We start from the raw sequence: 25,163 nt of genomic DNA on the forward strand, positions 1-25,163 counted from the left end.
AAGATTACTCTCTTTAATGACTATTGGATGATTAATAGCAAATAAGAGATCAAATAAGATGTCTTATGGTTAATATCATGGCAGATGATATGCAATTTCTAAAAAAAAGAGGAAAATCATCTAAAGAGCAAGGTCCTTTCATTTCTATATTGTTGATATTGTGATGATAAAATCAACCAAAAATCTGAACCATGAAGAATCTTCTCAATGAGATCTTTCATAGGGGTTTTTTATGAGATTCTTTATGAATATTTAATTCTAAAGTCATCAGTCTAACAACATATAAAAATTAAATGAATGAAAAATTTTAACATGTAAACCATCAATCAATATCAATATCAAAGTAGCAATCAGAATTATCAACTCAATTATTAAGCATTCATTGAACACCTGCTATGAATAAGTCAACCCAAAAGGCAGTTTAGTAAGTGCCAACTATATACATATATATGGATTATTTGCATGATTTGTTTTTATGTGAGTGTGCATGCGTGTATGTGAATGTGTGTGTATGTGAATGTATATGTATGTATTCATATATATGGATAGATATGGAGAAAAAAATTCTAACTTAAAATATTCACTTTGATTTAGGTAATTTTCTTGCTTAAAATACTTTCTTTTTTCACAAATAGTTTGTACTTCCAAATAACCTGAGATTCTCATGGTCAATTAGACATTTTAAATGTACACACATTGGATGATTTCATGGAGCAAGGGTCTTTGTTCTTTCAACCCATAACACTTTTCTAAGAGTGTTGTGTACAAGTGAATAATTCTCATTTTTCTTGTGTTTTAGGGTCCTGATGGTCCACCTGGTCCAGCTGGAACCACTGGACAAAGAGGAATTGTTGGTATGCCCGGTCAGCGGGGTGAGAGAGGGATGCCTGGCTTGCCTGGACCAGCAGTAAGTAATCAGACTGTATATTGTTGTATTTAACATACTGTTGGTATGAAATCTATCATATTCTTCCAACCTAAAGAAATACAAATAGTGTTTTGTTAGAAATGTATTAAAATGCTTTAAAATTTTTCATTATTCAAACATTAGAAGTTATATATATATAGATAGATATCTATCTATCTATCTATCTATCTATATCTATATATATATTCAACTGCCTTTCAGGATTGTTGGATAAAATATCTGTCAAATTCTATGAGTAGAGAACTCAGTAGATGAGGAAAACTAGATGGCTGATGTTGTATTGTGTAGTATTGACAATTTTTTAAAATAAGAAACATATTTCTATAGAACTAATAACAAATGTAATATATTAAAGGCTGGCGGTGGTGGTGGGGAAGTTGAGCTTTAATTTAGAAAACCTTGTTTTGAATCCTACTTCTTCCCCTAATTACTTCAGACACTTTGGTCAAGCAGCTTAATCACTCTGAGCTTTGTTTCCTCACCTGTAAAATAAAAGAGTTGGATCACATGGACTTCATTCATTCATTCAGCAGGTTTTGGCACCAACAAAGATAATGCCAAATAAGGGACTGCCATTTTTCTCTATGGTTTAACTTTATATATTATATATTGATTACTAGTAACCTTGGTCTTACATTTATGGGCAAGAAATTAATGTTAGTCATCTGGTTTTTGGTTGGTCCATGATTCTTATTGAGTTCTGTTTATGACTGAGGGGAATTGTGGAAGTTAGTTACATATTGGGTTTATAATATAATATGAACAATTTTTTAAAAAATGCATTTTAGGGAACACCAGGAAAAGCAGGTCCAACTGGAGCACCAGGAGACAAAGGTCCCTCTGGCCCTGTTGGCCCCCCAGGGGTCAATGGTCCAGTAGGAGAAGCTGGGCCTGAGGTAAATGTGAAATTATTTATGACATGTTTTGAAAGTATCATGGAACTACTCTGAGGGTAACTACAATTTGAAACTGATTAATCTTAGGTTTTAAATCTTAGACCCTGAAATACTTTCTTATTTAAAATCTATTATGTTGAGGGCATTTTCTTCTCTTAGTTTTTCCTAAACGCGGATATAATGGAGAAAAGGAGGGTAGAAGATTAATATCACTGCATTGACCTTCAACTAGCCTGACCTAATCATTTTAGCTGATTTAGGTTGTTGCCAAATTGACTTGGAGGTGAAAGCCCAATTTCCTTCATCCTTTCACTTTATATTATTTCATTCTGAAATGGCAGATTTGTTAAAATAGTTAGACATTATGGTGATAAAATTGTTATAAATAGACACTGCAGCATAAGGAAAGAGCAAAGTCAATATATATCATATTACTTTGGGATCACTATAAACTGAAGTAAATTTCATATTATGTTAGGCTATTTTAAGGGCAAACAGGACTTCAAAAGAAAATATACGAAATTTTAGCCTGTGATCTGTTGCTCTTTATTATGTTAAGCAGCATATCAACCATCTGAGACAGATTTTATTTTTGACCAGGGAAACTTTGCACTCAATAGCATTTTATGTGATAGCTAATGAATGTATAATTATGGAACTTTAAAAACAACAACAAAGGAACTTATTTAAATAAAATAGGCAGAGAGAACTTTTGAACAAAAAAATTTACAAATTAAGCCTGAATGGAACATCAATTAAAATTTAAAATTGAGTTTAAAAAAATTTATACATAAAGCTTGAATTAACTTTTTAGTTAATAAGTTATTAATTGTTAATTAATATAAATTAGTTAACATAAGAAAATATTGGATAGAAAATACATGCATAATAATCATCCATGCAAAGTAAACCTTAAATATGTGAATGATCCTATGATTTTTTAAAAATAATTCATTGCAATTTAGAGGACTACTTAATCTTACTCAGATTTCTATGTTTAATTAACTTATGGGTTGCAAAGAAGTTGGAAATAGCTAATTCATTTGGCAAATGGGACAGAATTTTCCTTATAACTGTGTTACATTAATTAAAACCAACAATTCTTTACAGGGTCCTGCTGGTAATGATGGTACTCCAGGACGAGATGGTGCTGTTGGAGAACGAGTAAGGACAATTTTATTGACAAAAAAATAAACTTTTTAGATGGTCTGAGGATCTCAAACTTCTATATTTGGATCTATTCTATAGTATAAGATATCCCCAAAAGTTTTAACACAGTTCTAAACTTTCGTAGCTTAAATAGCTATCAAAGCTTAAAATAAAAAGAATAATATTTTGTTAGTTTAAAATAAATTATTTTAAGTCTAACAATAAAATAAATTAATAACCTAAACACTGTACTAAAACTTTTGCACTAAAGAGCTTTACCTTGCCACACATTTCCAGCTTGCCAGATTGGTGAAATATGTTGATAGATACTACCTTTACTTTGCATACATGATAAGCAATGCACAGGATATTTTAAAAGTTCTGGGACAACTAAAAGCATTTAAATAGACCATATAAGGAGATTTTTTAAATCACCTCATATATTTTTTATTCAATGTGCAAGAATGTGTCTACCTTAATATATTTAGCATCCTCTGGCAAGCTGATAGTGTGTGGCAAGGACATGTCTTAAAAACTCTAGAATAGGCTCAAAAATTTCATAATTTTATATTCATTTTATAAAAGAAAAATGCTTCAGTTAATGCACAAATTATTGAATACAGAGCAGGAATGAATTTTTTATAACTGTGAAAAATTCTATTCATGATTATGATGATTTTTGATAGGGTGATCGAGGTGATCCTGGACCTGCAGGTCTGCCAGGTTCTCAAGGTGCCCCTGGAACGCCAGGACCTGTTGGAGCTACAGGCGATGCTGGACCAAGAGGAGATCCAGTATGTAGCAAGTTAATTTTATTTTGTAGAGTTGTGTATATGTATGTATGTATGTATTTATCGTTCTCTCTATCCATCATCTACTATCTACTTAGACATATTTATCATAAGATATGCATGCATGTACATTAAAAAATAATATCAAGCAATAATTAGAAAACCAGTTCATTGATATTCCTTATTCCCCCCAGGTCCCAAACCTTAAGAGTTTTGATGCTTCCTTTTCTTTTTTTCTCCCTTGTCCATCAGTTGACAAATCCAATTTTATCTCTGAAGTTGTTTCCATTTCTTCCTTTTCACTTTTATTATCATTACTTCATTATCCTCATCACCTTTACCTTAGACAAATTAAATACCCTTTCTTTAATTTCATCCCTTTTATAATCTGACTTTCATATTTTCACCAAAGTAATATTTTTAAAGCATTGGACTTTCTATTACTCTTCTGTTCTAAAACTTTCTGCATCTCTTTAACTTAATGATAAATAAAATACAAACAAATGCCTGGCATTCAAGACCCTCAGCAGCTTAGCACAAACTTCAATTTCTAGCTTTAAGTTGCCGTCTTCACACAGTCTGTTCTCCAGTTACATTGGATTACTCACTCTTTTTTAGTCGCATACTCTCTTTTTCTGTCTCTGCCATCATGCACACTCTCTCCTGTGCTTGTGATAGATCTTCCTCTTGTGTTTGCCTTTTACACTATTCCCTATATTAACTATTTATTCCCTTTTTCCATCTTTCAGGCTACTGAGTTCTGTCTTTCCTATATTTTTAGTAATATTTCAATAATAGGAATAAAATACATATTTATTTAATCATATGACCTTTTGGTTCCATCCAGCTGTATATTTTTGATCCTGTGGATTTTTAGTTCTTTAGGTTAGGAAAAAATGTTTTAGGTTAATGAAAGCCTTTGCTTTCCATTATTGTGTGAAAATATTAGCTTTCATCATATATACTTGTCAAATTTAAGCACGTCTGGGTACAAATTAGTTCATAATATTGCTATAAAACTAAAAGGGTGTTCATGCTGTTAAACAGTTACCATATGGTTATAATTCAGGTAATCTTATTCTTGGCTATAGACATTAGCTCTATATTGGTGAAACCATGTATCCAAAAGTCTACATCCATAAACATACCATGTATCTACAAACAGTCCTATACTTCTTTATTACTATATTGATTTATTTCATGTTGCACTTTTTTGTGACTTTTCTTTTTAGGGTTCTCGAGGTCCTGTAGGTCCACCTGGCCGAACTGGGAAACGTGGTTTATCAGTAAGTCTTCAGAAATTCCTGATTCTGGATTTTAGGATATAAGATAAACCAAAGAAGGGAAGAATGGTGCTCATTTATAAGATCTTAAAAACTATGTGTACCAAACCTTGGGGAAAAAAAGAAATTCAAATAACATTCAGGATAGATCTATATAGAATTGTAATCAAAGGGCTATACCGCCTTTCTGTATTTTGGATGGATTGTGATTGTCATTATCACCCAGATTATCTCTTTCCTCTCTCCTGCCAGTTAACTGATATGTTTGTGGTTTTTAATCTGTTTCTTCAACTAATAGTCTACGTAGGTATTCAGGCATCTTACCACATCTAAATCATATTAAGGACAGATTATTAAGCTTTATTTTCAAATTCTTTATTATATTGGCTAGTTTCTGTTGCCTATGGAAGGTTAACAATGGTCTTTATACTCATTTTCAGACTAGGAAAATCTTTAAAAAATTCTTAATTATTTTTAAGACTTAAACTCAATCTCTAAATTGAGAATAGTCCAATAATTAAAACTAAGAGCAATTTGAGAAAACATTCAAGTGATGGTGGATTGCTAGTTAAAGGATTTAGATTAAAAAAAAAAAAAACAGAACTTGAAGGATGTAATTTCAAACGCCTATCCTGCAAAATGAGACAAATGGGTTCATTTATTTCACTTTGCCATGGTGCCATCATGGGGCTACCAGTAATGTTTCATTCTAAGCCCGAGGAAGCAGGTAGAGCTGGTGTCCAAAGGACTCAGAAACCTTCTCTCCACATCACTCTCATTCCTTGCTTCTTCTCAGTCTATTCACTTCTGCTACTTAGATTCATCAAGGTAAATGAATTAGAGAAACCATGTTGGGTTTAGGCCTGAAGGTCAAAGAGTATAACCCATGATAAAAGTGTTCATTTTCAAACACTGCCTGATCTGTCTTTAGTTATCTAGAAAATAGAAGGGACATAATGAACATTTTATTAATTTTTCTCCTTTGTAATGTCTAGGATTGACCTGACATTTGTAAATAGGTTTCAAAAGTAGACTAAACCTAGTCTTTAAGAAAGAAAATAATAGGTAGGAGCCTCTTTTCCTTCCACTCTGGGACTACTCTGTGCCCCATTATCAGATTACCATCAAGTTTTAGGTTCTCAGGAGCAATATAGCTGACATTTTGAAGTGTATGTAGGGTGCTTGAGCCCTAATGCTTGAGCCCTAATTCCTAAAAGCAGGTGTATGGTAATATTTTTCTTAAACACTATTGATTAATTTATAAATTTGTTTGACTCAAACAAATAATTTTCACATTCATGGTTTCTTGTAGAACACTTAATTTAAATGTATATTTAAATCTAATGAAATAGCAATGTTAATTGTAGTGTTAGAGTGAAAGTTAATTACTTCACAATTTTAGATTTTAATATTGCAATGTAGTGATGATATTGTGAATAAATATTTTATATTTTCTTGTTACTTAAAGTATTTTTAAAAATACAATGTAATTCACTTTTTGAGTTTGTTAGAAAAGTTAAAGATATGTGTTATTTCACCCTTTTTGCAGTAAAGATGTTTTCCATAATGATCTAAGTATATAAATAGATCAAAATGGAGCTATAATTAAGCTTAGATATTTGGTTATCAAAAAACGATGTTAATAAAACTAAATATGCAAATTGACCTCTTAAATATATTTAATATTGATTAAGTATGGGAACCTATATTTGATTACATTGTTTTGAGGTATATGATATATTACCTAAATGAGATAAATATATAATTTGCATCATAATTAGAACAAAAACTCAAACAGCTAGATATATTTACATTTAAATATTTAAAGAAGTGAATTATTGTGACTACATATGAATACATGTATATGGATATGGATTTTTTCTATCTACTAATTCTTCAGAAAAAAATTCAAAAGATTTTATGGTATGATTTGACTAGAAAACAGATTAATTACTGTTAATAAATATAAGGAATATATGTTAATGGAAAATTGATACTAATTTGGAACTTTGAGATATCTAAAGACTTTGGAATCACATTGCCATTTTGAATATATGTCTAGGGTCCCCAAGGACCTCGTGGTGACAAAGGTGATCATGGAGACCGAGGTGATCGAGGCCAGAAGGGTCACCGAGGCTTCACTGGTCTCCAGGGTCTTCCTGGACCTCCTGTAAGTAATTTTCATTCATATTATCCTTTTCTTCATTGTTTTTGTGAATTTCCAGTCTAGAATAGGTTCATTTATATACACACATGTATGTATATACATATGTGTGTATATGCATATATATGTGTGTGTATATATATATATATATATATGAGTGAGGGTATACACACACAAACATATATATATATATATACATACACATTTTATATATATGCAATTTAAGTTAAAAGACTCTTGCTGAATAAATGATATTCCAGCTTATCTATTTTAGCTATATATTTATAGTCATAAGAAAGCCAAAGCATATGTGTGTATATGGCAGGGATGGGAAGAGAAGGCATATGCATAATCTTTTAGATTGTTTTAGTCTTGGTAAACTAAGGCTTTTCTACAAAAATTCTACTCTGGTACCTCATTGACAAGAAGAAATTATCATGGCTTCTCAAAGACTATTCTAATGGATAACAAGATCATCTTAGAAAGGTTTCCAGTACAGGCATGTGTTAAAATGTATTTATCTCTTAAGAGAAAAAAATATAGATCCTCTAAGACAGAATGTAAGAATGTAAAGCTTGAAATGTAAGCATCATTAGAATTTTGAGTCAGAGATTATTTTGTTTTTGTCTTTCTATAATTAGCACCTCCCAAAGTATCAGTGCTTATATATACATATATATGCATATATATACATATTTAATATATACATATATATTATATAATATAATATATGGTATTTAATAAGTGCCAGTTAACTCAAATTGAATGGAATGTAACTGAAAAGTTTCATCATTAGATTGGCCATAGGGTTATGAATTTTTCAGCCACAATAACTCCCAAAGATTAATTGCTAGTTATGAAGGGATTGTGATCTGTGTTGATAAATATGCAGATTTTAAAGTGCTAAAGTAATCAAAATCAAAGAATTAGTAAAAACATGATTGTAAAGATTAATAACTGTTTAAGATACAAATGTTTGCAGCTGGAGTCAATAGTTCTATATCTTTATATATTATGATGAAGGTTAGCATGTTGTAATTTAAGTGGCATAATAATGATTTCCTTTCCTTCCCCTCCCCCCAATATAGGGTCCAAATGGTGAACAAGGCAGTGCTGGAATTCCTGGACCATTTGGCCCTAGAGTAAGTATATTTATATATTTGTTGTTCAATTGTTTCAGTCTTTTTTGACTCTGTCCCCATTTGGGGTTTTCTAGTCAAAGATACTAGAGGGTTTGCTATTTCCTTTTCTAGCTCATATGACAGATGAGGAAATTGAGCCAAACAGGATTAAGTGACTTGTCTCCATCTCTCACTTATGCTGAAAATATTGAGGCCATTCATGAGCTACTTCTCTGCTCAGCAAGATAGCTTTGACCTACTCTTTATTCTGCTTGGGATAGTTTGCCCCCCCCTTAGAAAATCTGGTACTTCCACCTCTCTTAAGGGGCTTACCATATCAATACTGAATTTATTGTATTGATCACTCAATCACTTTATTGCATATCAACTTGGAATTTCTGAGCTCAATATGTCAGCCTTAACTTCTCTTGTACTTAGACCATATTTAAAGAATTAAGAGAACAGTATATATGTATTCCTTGAAGGTAAATTATGATTTTTATGAAAATAGTGATTTTTTAAGAGAAAAGAAAATTAGTGAGACACTTAAAAAAATTCATTGCAAAGAAATGCATTTACTGCAGCTTATACCTTTAGACTTTCTTCATGTTTAAAATGATGGGTAGTGGGACTATATGATCCCAAAGATCTTTCTTGATGTTAAATCCTATGATATTATTTTTGAATATGTACTTAATAGCTGTAAATTTATCAAAATAAAGATTTTCTGGAATGAATGCCTGATAAATCACATACTAATTCTGGTAAAGGCAGGAAATGCTGAATTCTACCTGCATCAGAACTATTAATCTAAATCCTGACTTCAACACAGGCATCAAAATGTGTCACTGAGAAGTAGTTTGTGTTTATAAGAAAAACAAAATCATTTCCTTAATAGGAAAGAAAATATTATTACACATTGATAAAACATATTCCTTGTATTTTTCAGGGACCCCCAGGACCAGTGGGTCCTTCAGGTAAAGAAGGAAATCCTGGGCCACTTGGACCAATTGGACCTCCTGGTATGAGAGGAAGTGTGGGAGAAGCAGGACCAGAGGTGTGTTGATAAGAATTTATAGTCTAAAAATTTATTGAAATATTTTCTAGCATTCACAGAGATCATGTAAAGTTTGAAAAGTCAGAAGCTGAATGGAACTGTAAGAAAGTCATCACTTGATCTTTTTAAGTGGGAAATGGATTATCACTCAGAATTGTTGTAATGAACATCCCTGTTGTGATAGAATTTAGAGATGATGACTTCTCTGTGACTTTTTTGCATCTGTGAATCTTGGAAACTAAATGTGAAGCCTTTCTCTACGCAAGAGTTAGTTTGCTCTTGTTTGGCTGATTCAACAAGCAATATTTACATGGTGTCATCAGGGACTCCTAAAGCTTCATAAAATTCTGTATCTATATGACAATTCAGCTAAGGAAATCTAGATTCACAAATTTTCTGACTCTAGGTTGAAAAAAATCTCAATTGAATGTATTATTCTTATCTGAAATCCCTCCAGATTAATTGTATAATTCTAATAATTTGGGATTCAGAAATGATTTTGTGAGATTATTTTAATTCCTTAATATAAAATTTTCCACCTATAATTAGAGGTATTTTTCTGGGTAGATATCCCTATCTTTTAAGATAGATATCCCATTTATATTTGTCTCAAATGCTGATTTATAAGTCTAAGGGTCTAAAAATGTTTTCTGTATGATTTTCCACATGTGGACTTAAGTAGTTTGGCAAAGAATCCTTATTTAACTACAAAATGTGTTAATAACAAAAACTGTTATTTCCATTTATAAGGATGTTGCATCTAACTTCTGTACCAAATGAAGTCAAAATTCTTGTATCCAAAAGTATAAGTAATTATGTGTTATCTAAGTTCTTTTTCAATTTTTTAAACTATTAGGGTCCGCCTGGTGAGCCTGGTCCTCCTGGTCCTCCAGGCCCTCCTGGTCACCTCACTGCTCCTCTTGGGGATATAATGGGACACTATGATGAAAGTATGTCGGACCCCCTCCCAGAATTCACTGAGGACCAAGCAGCCCCTGATGATAAAAATAAAACAGACCCAGGAGTACATGCTACTTTGAAGTCACTAAGTAGCCAGATTGAAACCATGCGTAGCCCTGATGGCTCAAAAAAACATCCAGCACGTACTTGTGATGACTTAAAGCTTTGCCATCCATCAAAGCCTAGTGGTGAGTATGCAGCTGGAATTCTTGAAATAAAATAAAATGCAATACCTATGATTGCAGGATAGAAAAGTAAAATATACTACACAACACATTTCAAGATAAGATCATAGAATTACATATAAAAGGCATTATTTAGTCTAACATACTCATTTTTAAAAGGAGGAAACTAAGATTTAGCAAGTTTTTGTGACATATCTAAGGTCACACGGTATTTATGCTTCTGATTCCAAGTCAATTCTCTGATTACAGCTCTTAATTATTCTCCTGCTTGTTCCACTTTGAAAACTAGAACAAGGTTTGGGAAAGCAACTTTTGCTTTTATTTTCTGAAGATTATTCCATTTTCCTTCATATTTCTTAAGTTACTCCTTAAAAGTATGAAATAATAAATAAGTTTCTGTGCTTATTGGCTTTTAAAATTTCAGCCCAACTGGCTGAAAAGTTTAATTTCTGAAACTCATCCCAAACTTTCCTACTTCCAAAAAGATTTTTTATTTTTTAGAAATTATCAAACTTGTATTTTTTTTCTTACTCCCTCCCCATTAAAACCATCAGCAACAGAGATAAAATCTTTGTAACAGATGTGTATAATCAGGTTAAATAAATCCCTATTTTGTCTATATTTAAAAATATGTCACATTCTGCATCCTAAATTAATATATCACCTCTTTCAGGAATGAGCAGCATGCTTAGTCATTGATCTCTCGAATCATGTTTCATTGATCTGAGTTCTAAAATCTTTCAAAGTTACTTGTCTTTATAAAGTCACTTGAAAATTTAAAGCTGGGGGCAGTAGGTGGCACAGTGAATAGAGCACCAGCCCTGAAGCCAGGACAACCTGAATTCAAATCTGGGCTCAAACAGTTAACACTTCCTAGCTGTATGACCTGTTGCAAGTCACTTAACCCAACTGCCTCAGAAACAAACAAACAGAAAACAAAGAAACAAAAAAAGAAAATTTAAAGCTGGGGTAAAGCTAAGATGACATAGTAAAAGACTTGTATTAACTTTACCAAATTCCCTTTTAATTTAAAAATAATGCTTCAAAACAAATTCTGGAGTGACAGAGGTACCAAAAAAGATTGAATGAACAGATTTCCAGACCAAGAAAACTTGGAAAGTTGACAGGAAAGGATAAAAATGAAGCTTAGTGCATTACCCAGGCAAACCAGCATCAGGTCTTGGAATTGACTAAATAGGCAATCAAAAATTGCCAAAAAATAAAAAATAAAAAAAAAAATAAAAAAGCTCTTCCTGAGCTTTCAAACCACAAACCACAAAACCCATTCAGACTAACTGGTCAGAAGATTATGGGGGGCACTTTGCTGCTACTAGGTGTAGGGGTGTATTGAATTGCCCATACAAAATTTCAGGTCACAATCCTAAGGTGAGGAAATGTACAAGCACACTACTGTGTGTGGCCATAGAGGAGCAGAGACCCTGTAACAGTTTCATTGGGGAAAAGTGTGCCTGTCATTGCTCTTAGACCAAAGGATAGGTCAGGAGAGCACAGCTCTCCTTGGATCATACCACTTTAGAAGAACTGAAACTTACAGATTTCTAGGAATAGCTTTAAATTCAGCATCATGAAAAACCTAAAGCTTGAGACAGTCCCCCTCTAATAGACAAGAATAAGACTGGAAAAATGAGCAAGCAACAACAAAGAGCCTGACAATAAAAAATTACTGTGATGACAGGGAAGAGTGCTTGTCATTTCTCATAGACAAGAGGATAGGTCAGGAGAGCAGTGACCACAGCTCTCCTTGCATCATACATACCACCTTAGAAGAACTGAAACTTACAGATTACTAGGAATAGCTTTGAATTCAGCATCATGAAAAACCTAAAGCTTGAGACAGTCCCCCTCTAATGGACAAGAATAAGACTGGAAAAATGAGCAAGCAACAACAAAGAGCCTGACAATAAAAAATTACTGTGATGACAGGGAAGATCAGAACAAACCCAGGAAATACCAAACAATGTAAAAACAACTACATGTAAATTCTCAAAGTAAAATGTGAATTAGGCTTGGACCTTCAAAAATTCATGGAATAATTCAAAAAGGATTTAAAAACAACCAAGAGTGGTAAAAAAAAATAGGAGAAAAAATCTAAGTTAAGCACGAAAATAATAAAAATAAGATCAATAGCCTGGTAAAAAGGCACAAAAATACTCAAGAAAGTAATACCTTAAGAAACAGAATAGATCAATGCTAAAAGATATACAAAAATCCATAGAAGAGAAGAACTCTTTAAAAAGCAGAATAGGTCAGATGCAAAAAGAATTACAAAAAATTCCAAAGAAAGGAAGTCCTTAAAAATTATATTTGGTCATGTGGGAAGGGAGATATAGAAGATGATTGTCAAGAAAATAATTCTTAAAAATTACAATTGGGCAAGTGGAAGTTAATGCTTCTTTGAGAATTCAAGAAACACTACAGCAATAAAAATAAAAAAAATAAGAAAATGTGAAATATCACATCAGAAAAATAAATGATCTGGAAAATAGATAACATATAGACAATTTAAGAATTATTGGATTCCCTGAAAGACATGTTAATCAAAAAAAGAGTCTCAATATCTTCTTTCTTTTTTTCTGACTCTTTTATTAAAATTTCACAGAAAAAAAACACAACCCTTCCAGAGAATAATGCACATGTCTAACATGACAACTAGTTAGATATGTGAAGCAAGGGATGATTTATTTCAATAGCATCCTCTCTTAGTTTTTCAATTTTTGCATCTTATTTTTTTAATTCCTGATCATTGAAGACATTGCTTTATTTTTCATTTGTAGATCTACCAGATTTTAAAAAATTTCCAGTCTCTTTTGTACCATCCTACATGTTTTTTCCAATTGTTTCTACTAGTTGATTCTGATGAACTTTAACATAAATTATATGGGTATGTTTGACAGTTCTGTTGTCTGATTTAGAAGACAGAGCATCTTTGGAAGATCTGGTCAAGGATGGGGGGGTGCATGGGAACTACAGGAGTTCTTAGGTTCTGGGAGAAATTTTTAGGGAAAGCGCCATAGCAGTTGTCACGAGCTATAATTTAAAGCCTAACACTGAATGGAAAACTGAAATATTAAATGTGTTCTCCATGTTTCCAGCATACAAAGCTGCAGAATCTCTGTTATGATTTTTTGCTTTTAGTAGATTCTTTAATTCATCTGTTTTGTTGAACATCTCTGTTCTCAGTTTAGATTCAGATGATGATCACATTATCTAGTCCAAGGTGAATGACTCCTCTGGTAGCTGGTCGATGACATTTCTCAGCTATTGAAAAAGTTGTTTCAAGACCTTTCTTGGGTCCTTCTTTTTCAGAATGGAAACTTTGGCTGAAACATGAGATACAGAGATGATTGGAGATTGGAAAGATGGTAAATTAGCAGAGAGGGATTGATCATCAGGCAATGATGGTATAAAGCACCATCTCACCAAAGAATTTGGGAGTAATCTGCTTCCCTTATATCTAGTGTGCTGAAGTTTCAAACAACATATCAAGATTTTATCAAGGAAACCTGCCCTGATATTCTAGAATTAAAGAATAAAATATAAATTGAAAGAATCCACTGATTATCTTCTGAAAAAGACCCAAATGAAAACTCCAAGGAATATTATAGCCAAATTCTAGAACTTCTGAGGCAAGGAGAAAATAATACAAGCAACCAGAAAGAAAGAGTTGGAATATGTGGAATGATGATCAGAATAACAGAAGATTTAGCAGCTCCTACATTAAAGCATCAGAGGGCTTAAAATATAATATTATAGAAGGAAAAAGGAGCTAATAATATAACCAAGAATCACCTACCCAGAAAAAAATGAATACAATCCTTCAGGGGAAATATATATATATATATATATATATATATATATATATATATATATATATATATTTAATGGAATAGAGCATGTTCTAGCTTTCCTGATAAAAGAAATCAGAGCTTAATAAAAATTTGACTTTCAAATGCAAGACTCAAAAGAAATACAAAAAGATCAACAGTAAAGAGAAATCATAAGGGAATCAGTAAGGTTAAACTGCTTACATTTCTATATGGGAAGGTAATACTTGTCTTCTAGGCATTTTATCATTATTGGGCCAGTTAGAAGAACTAATTATATAAGATACAGGGAATGGAAATGAGTTGATTATGACTGATATCCAAAAAATAAAATAAAATTAAGCAGTGAGAAAGAGGGACACACTGAGAGGAGGGGAAAGGGAAAGGAAGAATGGTATAAATTACCTCGGATAAAAGAGACCTGAAAGATCCTTTTTTTTGTGGAAGTGATGATGGGGAAAATGGTGGACAATGTTTGTACCTTACTGTCATTGAAATGGATTCAAACAGGGAATCACAATCAGTTCATTTAGAAATCCATCAATATATATGGAGGAAATAAAAAACAGAGTGCAGGATGATAGGAGGGCAGATTGGGAGTGCTGACAATTAGCAACAAAACTTTTTTGAGGAGGGTGAAAGAGAGAGAGAATGATAAAATGGGTAGGGAAATAAGATGGAGGTTAATACATAGTAAGATAACTGTGAATGTGAATGAAATGGATTCATCCATAAAAAAGAAACTGATAGCAGAGTGGATTAAAAACAGAATTCTACAATATATTGTTTATTTACTTGAAGGACTAAAGGCAAAGAGCTGAAGTATTTTTTTTAAAGCAGGAATTATAACCATGGTGTCAAAGCCAAAGAAAATAAATAAATAAATAATGGAATGAAACAAACAAATAGATAAATTTAATCTAATTATAAGAGAAAAGCAAGGAAACTTCATTTTACCAAAAGGTACTATAGACAATGAAAAAATATCAACACTAAACATATATACATTAAATGGCAGAGTATCTCAATTTGTAAATGAAAAGTTAAATGAATTGCAGTAGAAAATTGACAATAAACCTCTACTATTAGGGGACCTCAATTTTCCCTTGTCAGAACTAGATAAATCTAAACATAATATAAACAAGAAAGAAGTTAAGGAGATGAATAGAATTTTAGAAAGTTTAGATATGAGAGACCTCTGGAGAAAAATAAATGGAAATAGGAAGAATATATATATATATATATATATATATACATATATATATATATATATATATATTATCAATTGTATATATACACAAAAACTGATCATGCGTTAGAACAAAAATGCCTATGATCAATTTTAAGTATAAATATTAAATGAATTTTTTCATATTACATTACAATAAAATTATGTTAAATAAAGGGTTATTGGAACAGGCAAAAAATTTAACTGGAAACTACATAATAAAATACTAAGAAATGAGTAGGTCAAAATCCAATCATAGAAACAATGAATTATTTCATTAAAATGACAAGAATGAGGTAACACATTAAAATTTATGGGATTCAGCTAATATACTCCTTAGGGGAAATTTTATATTTTTAAATGCTTACATTCATAAAGCGGAGAAAAAAGGCAGATCAATAAATTGGGCATGCAACTAAAAATACTAAAAACTATAAAATTCCCCAATTAAATACCAAATTGGAACTATAAAACTCAAAGGAAAGATGAATAAAACTGGAAGTTTTAAAAAAATTGAACTGATAAATAACAGGATCTGTTTTAATAAAATAAAAAACCCAATAAAATAGATAAAACATTGGTTAATTTGATTTTTAAAAAGAAAAATGAAAACCAGATTACCAGATTCAAAAAAAAATGAAAAGGATTAATTAATTAAAAGGATTAATTAACCAATGAAGAGGAAATTTAAGCAATGCTTAGAAACTATTTTGTCTAATTATAAATCTAACACACTAAGTAAAATGGATTAATATTTACAAAAATATAAATTGCCCAGATTAGCAGAAGTAGAATACTTAAATAACCATATCTCAAAAAAATAAATTCAATAAGCCATCAGGGAGATGCCTAGGATCAGCATAGATTCACAGGTGAATTCTACCAAACATTAAAGAGCAATCAATTCCAATATACAAGCTATAGCGGAAAGTGGGCAAAGATGGAGTTCTACCAAATTCCTTTTTTATAACACAAATATGCTGCTGATATCAAAAGCAGAAAAAGCAAAACCACAGAAAAAATTATAGACCAATTTCCCTAATGAATATTGCCAAAAAATTTTTATATTTATACATACCAGGTGATTTAGCCATACCAGTTTCAAACAATATTATCAAGTAGTAAACATCAAAATAGTCTGGTGCTGGGTAAAAAAAAAATAGAATTATGGAACAGTGGAATAGATTAGGTACATAATACTCAGTAGTAAATGGCCACAGTAATTTAATGTTGGTTAAACCCAAAGATCCAATTTTTGGGGAAAAGAACTCACTATTTGAAAAAACTGTAGGCCAAAATAGAAAGCAGATTAGCAGAAACTAGGTCTATTCCTAGAGACCAATATCTTAACACTATATACACAATAAGGTCAAAAATGGCACATGATTTAGAAATAAAGGGTGAAACCATAAATTAGGGGAGCAATGAATAGTTTATTTCTCACATCTATGGATGAGGAAAAATTTATAACTGAATAAGAAATAGAGCATATAAAATAGATATTTGATTACATTAAATTCATTTTTTTCACAAACAAAACCAATTTATCCAATATTAGAAGAAAAGCAGAAAACTGGGGTAAAATTTTCATGGTAAATTTTTCTGATAAAGCCTTATTTCTCAACTATCTAGAGAAGCAAACCAAATTTATCAGAATAAGACTCATTTCTCAATTGACAAATGATTAAATAACATGAATAGGCAGTTTTCATAGGAAGACGTCAAAGCTATCTATATTATTATAAAAATGCTCTAATTAGAGAAATGCACATTAAATACACATTAAAATGCACATTAAAACAATTCTGAAGTATTACTTCTTACCTATCAGATTGGCTAATATGACAGAAAAGGAAAATGACAAATGTTGGAGGAGGTGTTAAAAAATTTAGTCACTAATAAATTATTGATGCAGTTGTGAATTTATTCAACCATTCTGGAGAGAAATCTAGAGCTGTGTATCAAAGACTATTAAACTTCCATACCCTTTGGCCTTGCAATACCACTCATAGCAATTCCCCAACGAAATAAACACAAAGAGACCAAATATGTACTACAATGTTTACAGAATTTTTTTCTATTGGCAAAGAATTGAAAATTGAGGGGATGTCTATTACTTGAGGAATGGCTGCATAAATTGTGATAGATGATGTAAATATTTAGCTATAATGACAAGCAAGATGATTTCAGAAAAAAACATGAAAGACATTAAGTGAGCATAACAGTAACAGCAAATTTTTAAGATGATCAATTATGAATAACTTAGCTATTCTCGGAAATATAATGATCCAAGACAATTTTGAAGGACTAATAAATTAAAACTATTACTACCTACAAAGAAAGAACCAATGGAGTCAGTGCACATTGAGGCATACTTTTTAAACTTAATTTTTCTTGTTTTTTTGTTTTTGGTGTATGTTTTCTTTCACAGTATGGCTAATATATAAATATGTTTCACATGACTGCACATATATAACATATATTAAATTGTTTGCCTTATCAAAGAGAGGAAAAGAGATGGATAGAGAGAATTTGGAACTCAATTTTTTTAAATATTAAAAAAATGTTTTTTATATAAGATTGGAAAAATAAAAAAATTACAAGCTTCTAAGCTTTTTCTAGTGATTGTAATTTTTTTCTTGCTCTTCTGAATCTTTAATTCTCACCCATTCTTTAAAAAATAAAGCTCATACACTATCTTTTAAGAGATCTTTGTGATTTCCTTACCTCTTCCAATTAATAATGCCCTTCACTCCTAATATTGCTTCATTGAAACCTCTCATTCATACACATTTATTCTATCTATGTCTGTTTGTCTTTCTATCCATCCATCTATATGGTTATTTCTATCCTCATACTATTAGGTAAGTACAAAAACTAGATCTCATGGAAATTCTCTATTGCCTCAATATCTAGCATACAATGTGCATACAATAACAATTATGTGTTGTATTTACATAGTGCTTTAAGATTTCCAAGTACTTTTCTAAAAAAATTATAAAGCTTTCTGTGAAAGTAATATTATCCTAAGTTCAAAAATAATTCAAAAGCTAGAGCTAAAAATCCTATATTCCAAATATTAGAAACTAACAACTTTTTTCATGTGCATTTTTTTTATTTTAGTATCTTCATTTACTATTCAAAGTAATCTTAAATGTTCTATAGCAATGCATAATGTAGAATATATCTTTTTAATGGAAATTGTAAAAGGTAATTAAAAGCCCTCCACCAACTTAAAAAAACAAGAGCTGTGACCAGCTATATAAATCTTCCTTTTGTTACATAGGTCAGTATTGGATTGATCCTAACCAAGGATGTGTTGAAGATGCTATTAAAGTTTACTGCAATATGGAAACAGGAGAGACATGTATTCCAGCAAACCCATCTAGTGTGCCCCGAAAAACATGGTGGGCCAGTAGATCTGACCATAAACCTGTTTGGTATGGCCTTGATATGAATAGAGGATCTCAGGTAATGTTATATGACTTAATAATTGTATTCTTGAAATTATTTTTTACTTTAATATCATTCTATAGCTTGTCATCCTGTTCTATTTCTTAATGCAAAATTTTACTTTTTCTTTGAAATTGCTTTCACTCCTCAGTCTGCTTCTTGGCTTTCCTGACTTCCATTAAAATATAGTTTAAATCTCATCTTTCTTTCCCCCTCCCACCCATAGTGCCTGGCAAATGATAAGCTCTTCATAAACATTTATTAATTAACAAATTGCTCAATTTAGATGATTATAAAAGGCTACAAAGTAATTCTGTATTTTGGACATTATATTAGTTATAACAATGTTGGCCACACAGAATGTTAGAGTTGAGTCAATATGGTTTAATCTCTTTAGTTTACTAAAAGGAAACAGACTAATAGAGATCAAGTAGCTTGCTTGTAGTCACATATATACTAAATGGCAGGCATGATGCAAATCCAAGGCTTCTGACTATTTTTTCCTTTATATCATGTTCTTTTTCTATTAATCATATATCATAAGCAACATTTTAGCATTATGACACAAATTCTGAATTATAATAATTACTTTTATTTGTTAAACATCAACTATCATTTGTATGATATTTTATTAGAATACTTTCTTAGGGAACATATGAATGTTTATAATTCTGCCATATAATATATCCACATTTAGCACAATGAAAATTACTTAAAATGCAAGTCATTGCTACCTGTGTTTGCATGTCTTTGAAGTTCTTTTTGATAATTTAGATTTGATAACTACAAAGAGGAAGTAGTTCAGTAAAAAAAAAAAAAAGTAATTCATGTTTCTTGAGTTCAAAGGACAAGATCTAGGGTTTTACAAGATGTCCAATCTCCATTCTTGATTTCTGACTATTCTTTTATTTATTTTCTGATCATCTTCATTCTCATTTTTTTCTTTTTCTTTTAATTTTTTGAATTAATTTTAATTTTAATTATTAATTACTACCCTACTTAACTCTGCACATATTCTAATCCTACTTCTGGCTTTGCTTTGTTCCCTTCTCTTTGGTGTAGAACCAGTTGAAGTTTCCTGTCTCCACTTTAATCTTTGCTCTAAGTCTTCTCTAACCTTCTACTTCAAGATGTATAAAACAAGTCACAAAGTTATATGCCAGAGATGCAGAGAGGATATTTCCAAAGTCCAATTATAGTTTAATGAAGAAGAAAAAACTTTTCTTTTAAACATAAGTGCTAAGTTGAAAAAAACAACAAAACTATCTGAATTGGTTATGTAGAACTAAAACCAAATTCAAAATAAATCTCTCTTTTTCACTTTCCATTTATATATACGTAAACAATGCTCCTTGGGAAATAATTTATGTCTATTACTGATCTTTTCATTAGTATAAAGCATACAATTCATTTTCCGGATACTTTTGAATTTGCAGTTGATGAGAAAAGAGAAAAAAAAAGTAATATAATAAGCCCAGCTTCTTAGCAATGAAATTCATTAGTTATTTTTAATACAACTTGAAATCATAATTACATATTACTTCATGATTTGGTTTTCAAAATAAAAGCACATTTTATTATCAACAAAATAGCAATGCATTTAAAACATTTAATTTTCCTACTTCTGGCTATTATAAATGGTAACTAATGTGATTATTGGGGCAGCTAGTTGGCACAATAAAGTGACAAACAGGGAGTTGGGAAGACCTGAGTTCAAATCTCAGATATTTACTAAGCTGTGTGATCCTAGTCAAGTTACTAAAGCTTTTTCGCCCATTTTTTAAATATGTAAAATGAGCTGGAGAAGAAAATGGCAAATCACACTAGTATGTTTATTAAGAAAACTTCAAAAGATTTCATGAAAGGTCACGTACAACTTAACATGACTAAACAACAACAAAATATGATCATTACCTTTGTATTTGAAAGTGTTTTACATGTGTATGTATGACTTAAGAAATATGAAATCTTGTACAATTTTCCAATAATACTATTATTACACAATGGGAATATCAATAGCGATGGCAGAGTAAAGGCAGGAACTCACCAAACCTCTCCCCCGAACTGCTCCAAATTCCTTTAAATAATGACTCTAAACAAATTTTAGAGCATCAGAAGACCAAAAGATGGAGTAGAACATTTTTCTGGCCTAAGGCAACTAAGAAACTTAGCAGAAAAGATCTGTGACACTAGGGTGAGAGTCCCAGGACAGGATACCCACAAGGACAGGAGATGCTGGTGCAGTCCCAGTTCCAGCTCCAGCCCCAGCACTGGTTTAAGCTGACCTCCAAATCATTGGCAGTGCTGGTGGCTTCCAGACCTCTCAGGCCATAGACACCAAAGAGGACCAGAAGGTCAGCAGAAAAGGTCTGTGGAATGTGAGTCCAGCACACAATCCCAGCACAGGCCCAGCCCAGACCCCAGCATCAGAAAATCAGGACCTCTGAATCAGCAGCAGTGCTAGAGATTTCTTGAACTCTCAACCAGGGAACACCAAGGCACTCTCAGAAGGTTGGTGGAGAGAGTCTGTGGCAATGGGGTGGGAGTCTGGTGTTCAATCCCAGCATATTCCATCTTCAGAAAACCAGCCCCTACCAGCACACTAGATCTTATAGCTACAGTGGGGAGGGATACATCTAACAGCTCCAAGACAGAAAAGAGTTCTTGTGGGCAGATTCCTAGAAGGATTTCTGAAAACAGATTCACAAAACCCCTGAAGCTTGGAACAGCGCACCTCCATTCTGAAAATGGAGTCTTACTTTAACAGAGAGTTAAAAGCTGAGAAAACTAGGCTAGAAAAATGAATAGAAAACAAAAAAGAAATTCGGATCATTGAAAGTTATTATGGTGACAAGGAAGATCAAAACGTACACTCAGAAAACGTTAAAGTCAAAGCTCCTACATACAAGCCTCGAAATAAAATAAGAATTGAGATTCAGAGTCCATTTTGAGCTCTTCCATGGCCTGAATCCAAGTAAGAGAGATATAAGAAAAATTATGGAAAGAACTGAGAGATGTATAAAAGGAAATACAAAAAATTAAAAGATTAGCCAATTGGGAAAGGAGGTACAAAAGCTCACTGAGGAAAGTAATTCCTTATAAAATAGAATTGAGCAAATGGAAGCTAATGACTTTATGAGAAATCAAGATCAATAAAGCAAAACAAAAAAAAAAAAGAAAAAAGTAGGAAAAATGTGAAATATTTCGTTGGAAAAACATTTGACCATAAAATAGATCCAGGAGAGATAATTTAAAAATTATTGTTCTTCCCGAAAGTTATGATCGAGAAAAGAGCCCAGACATCATCTTTCAAGAAATTATCAAGGAAAACTCTCTTGATATTCTAGAACCAGAGGGTAAAATAGAAATGGAAAGAATCCATCAATCTCTTCTTGAAAGAGATCCCAAAATGAAAACTCCCAGGAATATTATAGCCAAATTCTGGAACTCCCAGGTCAAGGAGAAAATATTGCAAGTATTTAGAAAGGAACAAACTATAGTGGAGTTTCAGTCAGTATCATACAAAATTTAGCAGCTTTTACATTAAAGGATTATAGGGCTTGGGATATGATATTCCAGTGAACAACGGAGCTAGGATTGCAACTAAGAATCATCTACCTAACAAAACTGAGTATAATCCTTCAGAGAAAAAGGTAATTATTCAATGAAATAGAGGGTTTTCAAGCATTCATGATGAAAAGGCCATAGCTGAACAGAAAATTTGATTTTCAAATATAAGACTTTGGAGAAGCATATGGAGGTAATCAGAAAAGTAATATCATAAAGGCTTTAACAAGTTTTATCTATTTACATTCCTACATGAGAAAATGATATTTGTAACTCATTGGAAAGTTCTCATTATTATGGCAATTAGAAATATATTTAGATAGGTACGAGTTGAATATGAAGGGATATTATTTTTGAAAAAAAATGATGACATTAAGGGGTGAAAGAGGAATGTACTTGGAGCAAGGGAAATGAAGAAGTGGAATACTGCAAATTATTTGCCATAAAAAGAGGCAAGAAAAAGCTTTTACAGTAGAGGGGAAGAAGGGCAGGAAAAGGATGAATAAGTGAACCTTACTTTCATCAGAATTGGCTCAAATAGGAAATAACATACATATCAGTAGGAATATAGAAATCTATCTTACCTTGGAGGAAAATAACAGGGAAATGGGATATGGGAAGTGGGGGAGGTTGAAAAAAGAGAGGGCATATTGAAGGAGGGAGTGATGAGTAACAAAACGTTTTTGAGGAGGGACATAGTGAAAGAAAGAGAATAAATGGGGGAAAATGCAATTAGGAATAGTAATTGTAAAAAAATTGAAGCAAGTTTCTCTGATGAAATATTATTGTTTTCTCGAAAATGATTAGCATGATGTTTTCAGAAAAACAAAACCTGAAAAGTCTTTCATGGATCAAGTCAAATATACTGTATACAAAGTAATAGCAATGTTATTAGTTGTAAATGACTTTATTATTCTCAGTAGAACAATCGTCCACATCTACTCTGAAGGACTTATGATAAAAACTCTATCCATATCTAGAGAAGAAATTGTATGTGGATTGAAGCATTCTCTATTACTCTATCTCTTTATTTTTAACTTAATTTTTCTTGAGGGTTTTTATTTTCATTAGGGTGGGAGAACTATGTTTTCTTTCACAACTTGATTTATGGAAATGTTTTGCATAACTTCATATCTGGTTTTTTAATTGTGGATGTGGATAAAGGAGAGAAACTAGAATTCAAGAATCTTAAAAACAAATGTAAAAATTGTTTTGAAGGTAACTGTGGGAAAATATTAAATAAAATCTGCTTAAAAGATATTTAGAATTGAAAATAACATTTTTCATATTTAGAGATCTCTTTTCATAAATTTTGAATTTTGCTAAACTTGAGAAACCATCTAGACCAATTTCATTTTACAGACAAGAGAACTGAAATCCAAAGATATTAAGTAGTTGTTAAGTGTCTTAATTAGGATGTTTAGCACAGTAGTTTGGGACCTACAACTGTTACAAATTCTAAAATTTTTCATTAATCATAAAATCATTTTTTCTAGTTTGTATATGGAGACAGCCAGTCACCCAATACAGCTGTTACTCAGATGACCTTTTTGCGTCTTTTATCAAAAGAAGCTTCCCAGAACATCACGTATATCTGCAAAAACAGTGTAGGGTACATGGATGACCAAGCCAAGAATCTCAAGAAAGCTGTAATTCTTAAAGGCGCTAATGACCTAGAAATCAAAGCAGAAGGAAACAGTCGGTTTAGATACACTGTTTTGGAAGATTCTTGCACTGTGAGTATTCTTTTTGGTTTCCAAATAAATTTTGAGAATCAATTTTGTCAATATTTTTCTACATTGGATCTGTGAGTGAATATAAAAGTGTGTTGTGTGTGGGAGTCTGTGTGTGTGTATGTATGTATATATCTATATATGTATAAAACATATATCTGTGCTTGACTATTGCCTGCTTGGGGGAGGAGGGAAATGGGGGGGGGGAAATAAAGTTAAAAAGTATGCAGTAAAGAACAAAAGAGCAATCTACAAGGAACTAAAGAAAAGATGGACACTGTGAAAATAATTTCTTTCGCTCGTATGTCCTTTCTTTAACTGATAATTTATTGTTATCTACTTTGAATCCTCCCTGATGTTCTGCTGCCCACACTTAATGTTCCATTTTATTTTGTTTTCTTTTCTGTTTTTCTTTTGTGTTTTTTTTAAAATAAAATAAATTTAAAGATATTTTCCTATATTTCCTTACATGGAAAACCTTTAGTACAAGATTTGATTAATAACTTATTAGAAGAAACTATCTGTCTTTCCTTTTGCTTGTTTTTGATTTTTTTTATGATGAGCTTTTAATGAGGCAATTTTAAAGATGTCTCTAAAATATTTGTAATGCTTCCTTCAATGAAAGTTTGTAAAATGGACTTTAAGTAAAATAGATTAGAAATGACAGAATAATAATGTGGATTTTATTCTCTTTCCCCTTCTCCACTATGATACTTTTTTCTATAATTCTCAACACTATGCTCTTATAACCTCCTTGAAATAATCTCTTTAGCTCCCCAAGCTCTTGGATGCTTTGGATTCTC

General features: G+C 31.7%; 1 protein-coding gene across 1 annotated transcript in view; it reads left to right on the top strand.

The window, feature by feature from the left end:
* The window catches only part of COL5A2 (collagen type V alpha 2 chain), a 196,333-nt gene that overhangs the window by 168,304 nt on the left and 2,866 nt on the right, over positions 1–25,163 (top strand). The window contains exons 43-53 of the mRNA XM_023499330.2: positions 800–907; positions 1,717–1,824; positions 2,935–2,988; positions 3,660–3,767; positions 4,997–5,050; positions 7,110–7,217; positions 8,300–8,353; positions 9,282–9,389; positions 10,246–10,537; positions 18,894–19,078; positions 24,124–24,363. Of these exons, the coding sequence (XP_023355098.1) occupies positions 800–907; positions 1,717–1,824; positions 2,935–2,988; positions 3,660–3,767; positions 4,997–5,050; positions 7,110–7,217; positions 8,300–8,353; positions 9,282–9,389; positions 10,246–10,537; positions 18,894–19,078; positions 24,124–24,363 (1,419 nt within the window). The remainder of the gene's footprint in view (positions 1–799; positions 908–1,716; positions 1,825–2,934; positions 2,989–3,659; positions 3,768–4,996; positions 5,051–7,109; positions 7,218–8,299; positions 8,354–9,281; positions 9,390–10,245; positions 10,538–18,893; positions 19,079–24,123; positions 24,364–25,163) is intronic.

Source organism: Sarcophilus harrisii, chromosome 3 (genome assembly GCF_902635505.1).
Source record: "Sarcophilus harrisii chromosome 3, mSarHar1.11, whole genome shotgun sequence".
NCBI classification, from domain to species: domain Eukaryota; kingdom Metazoa; phylum Chordata; class Mammalia; order Dasyuromorphia; family Dasyuridae; genus Sarcophilus; species Sarcophilus harrisii.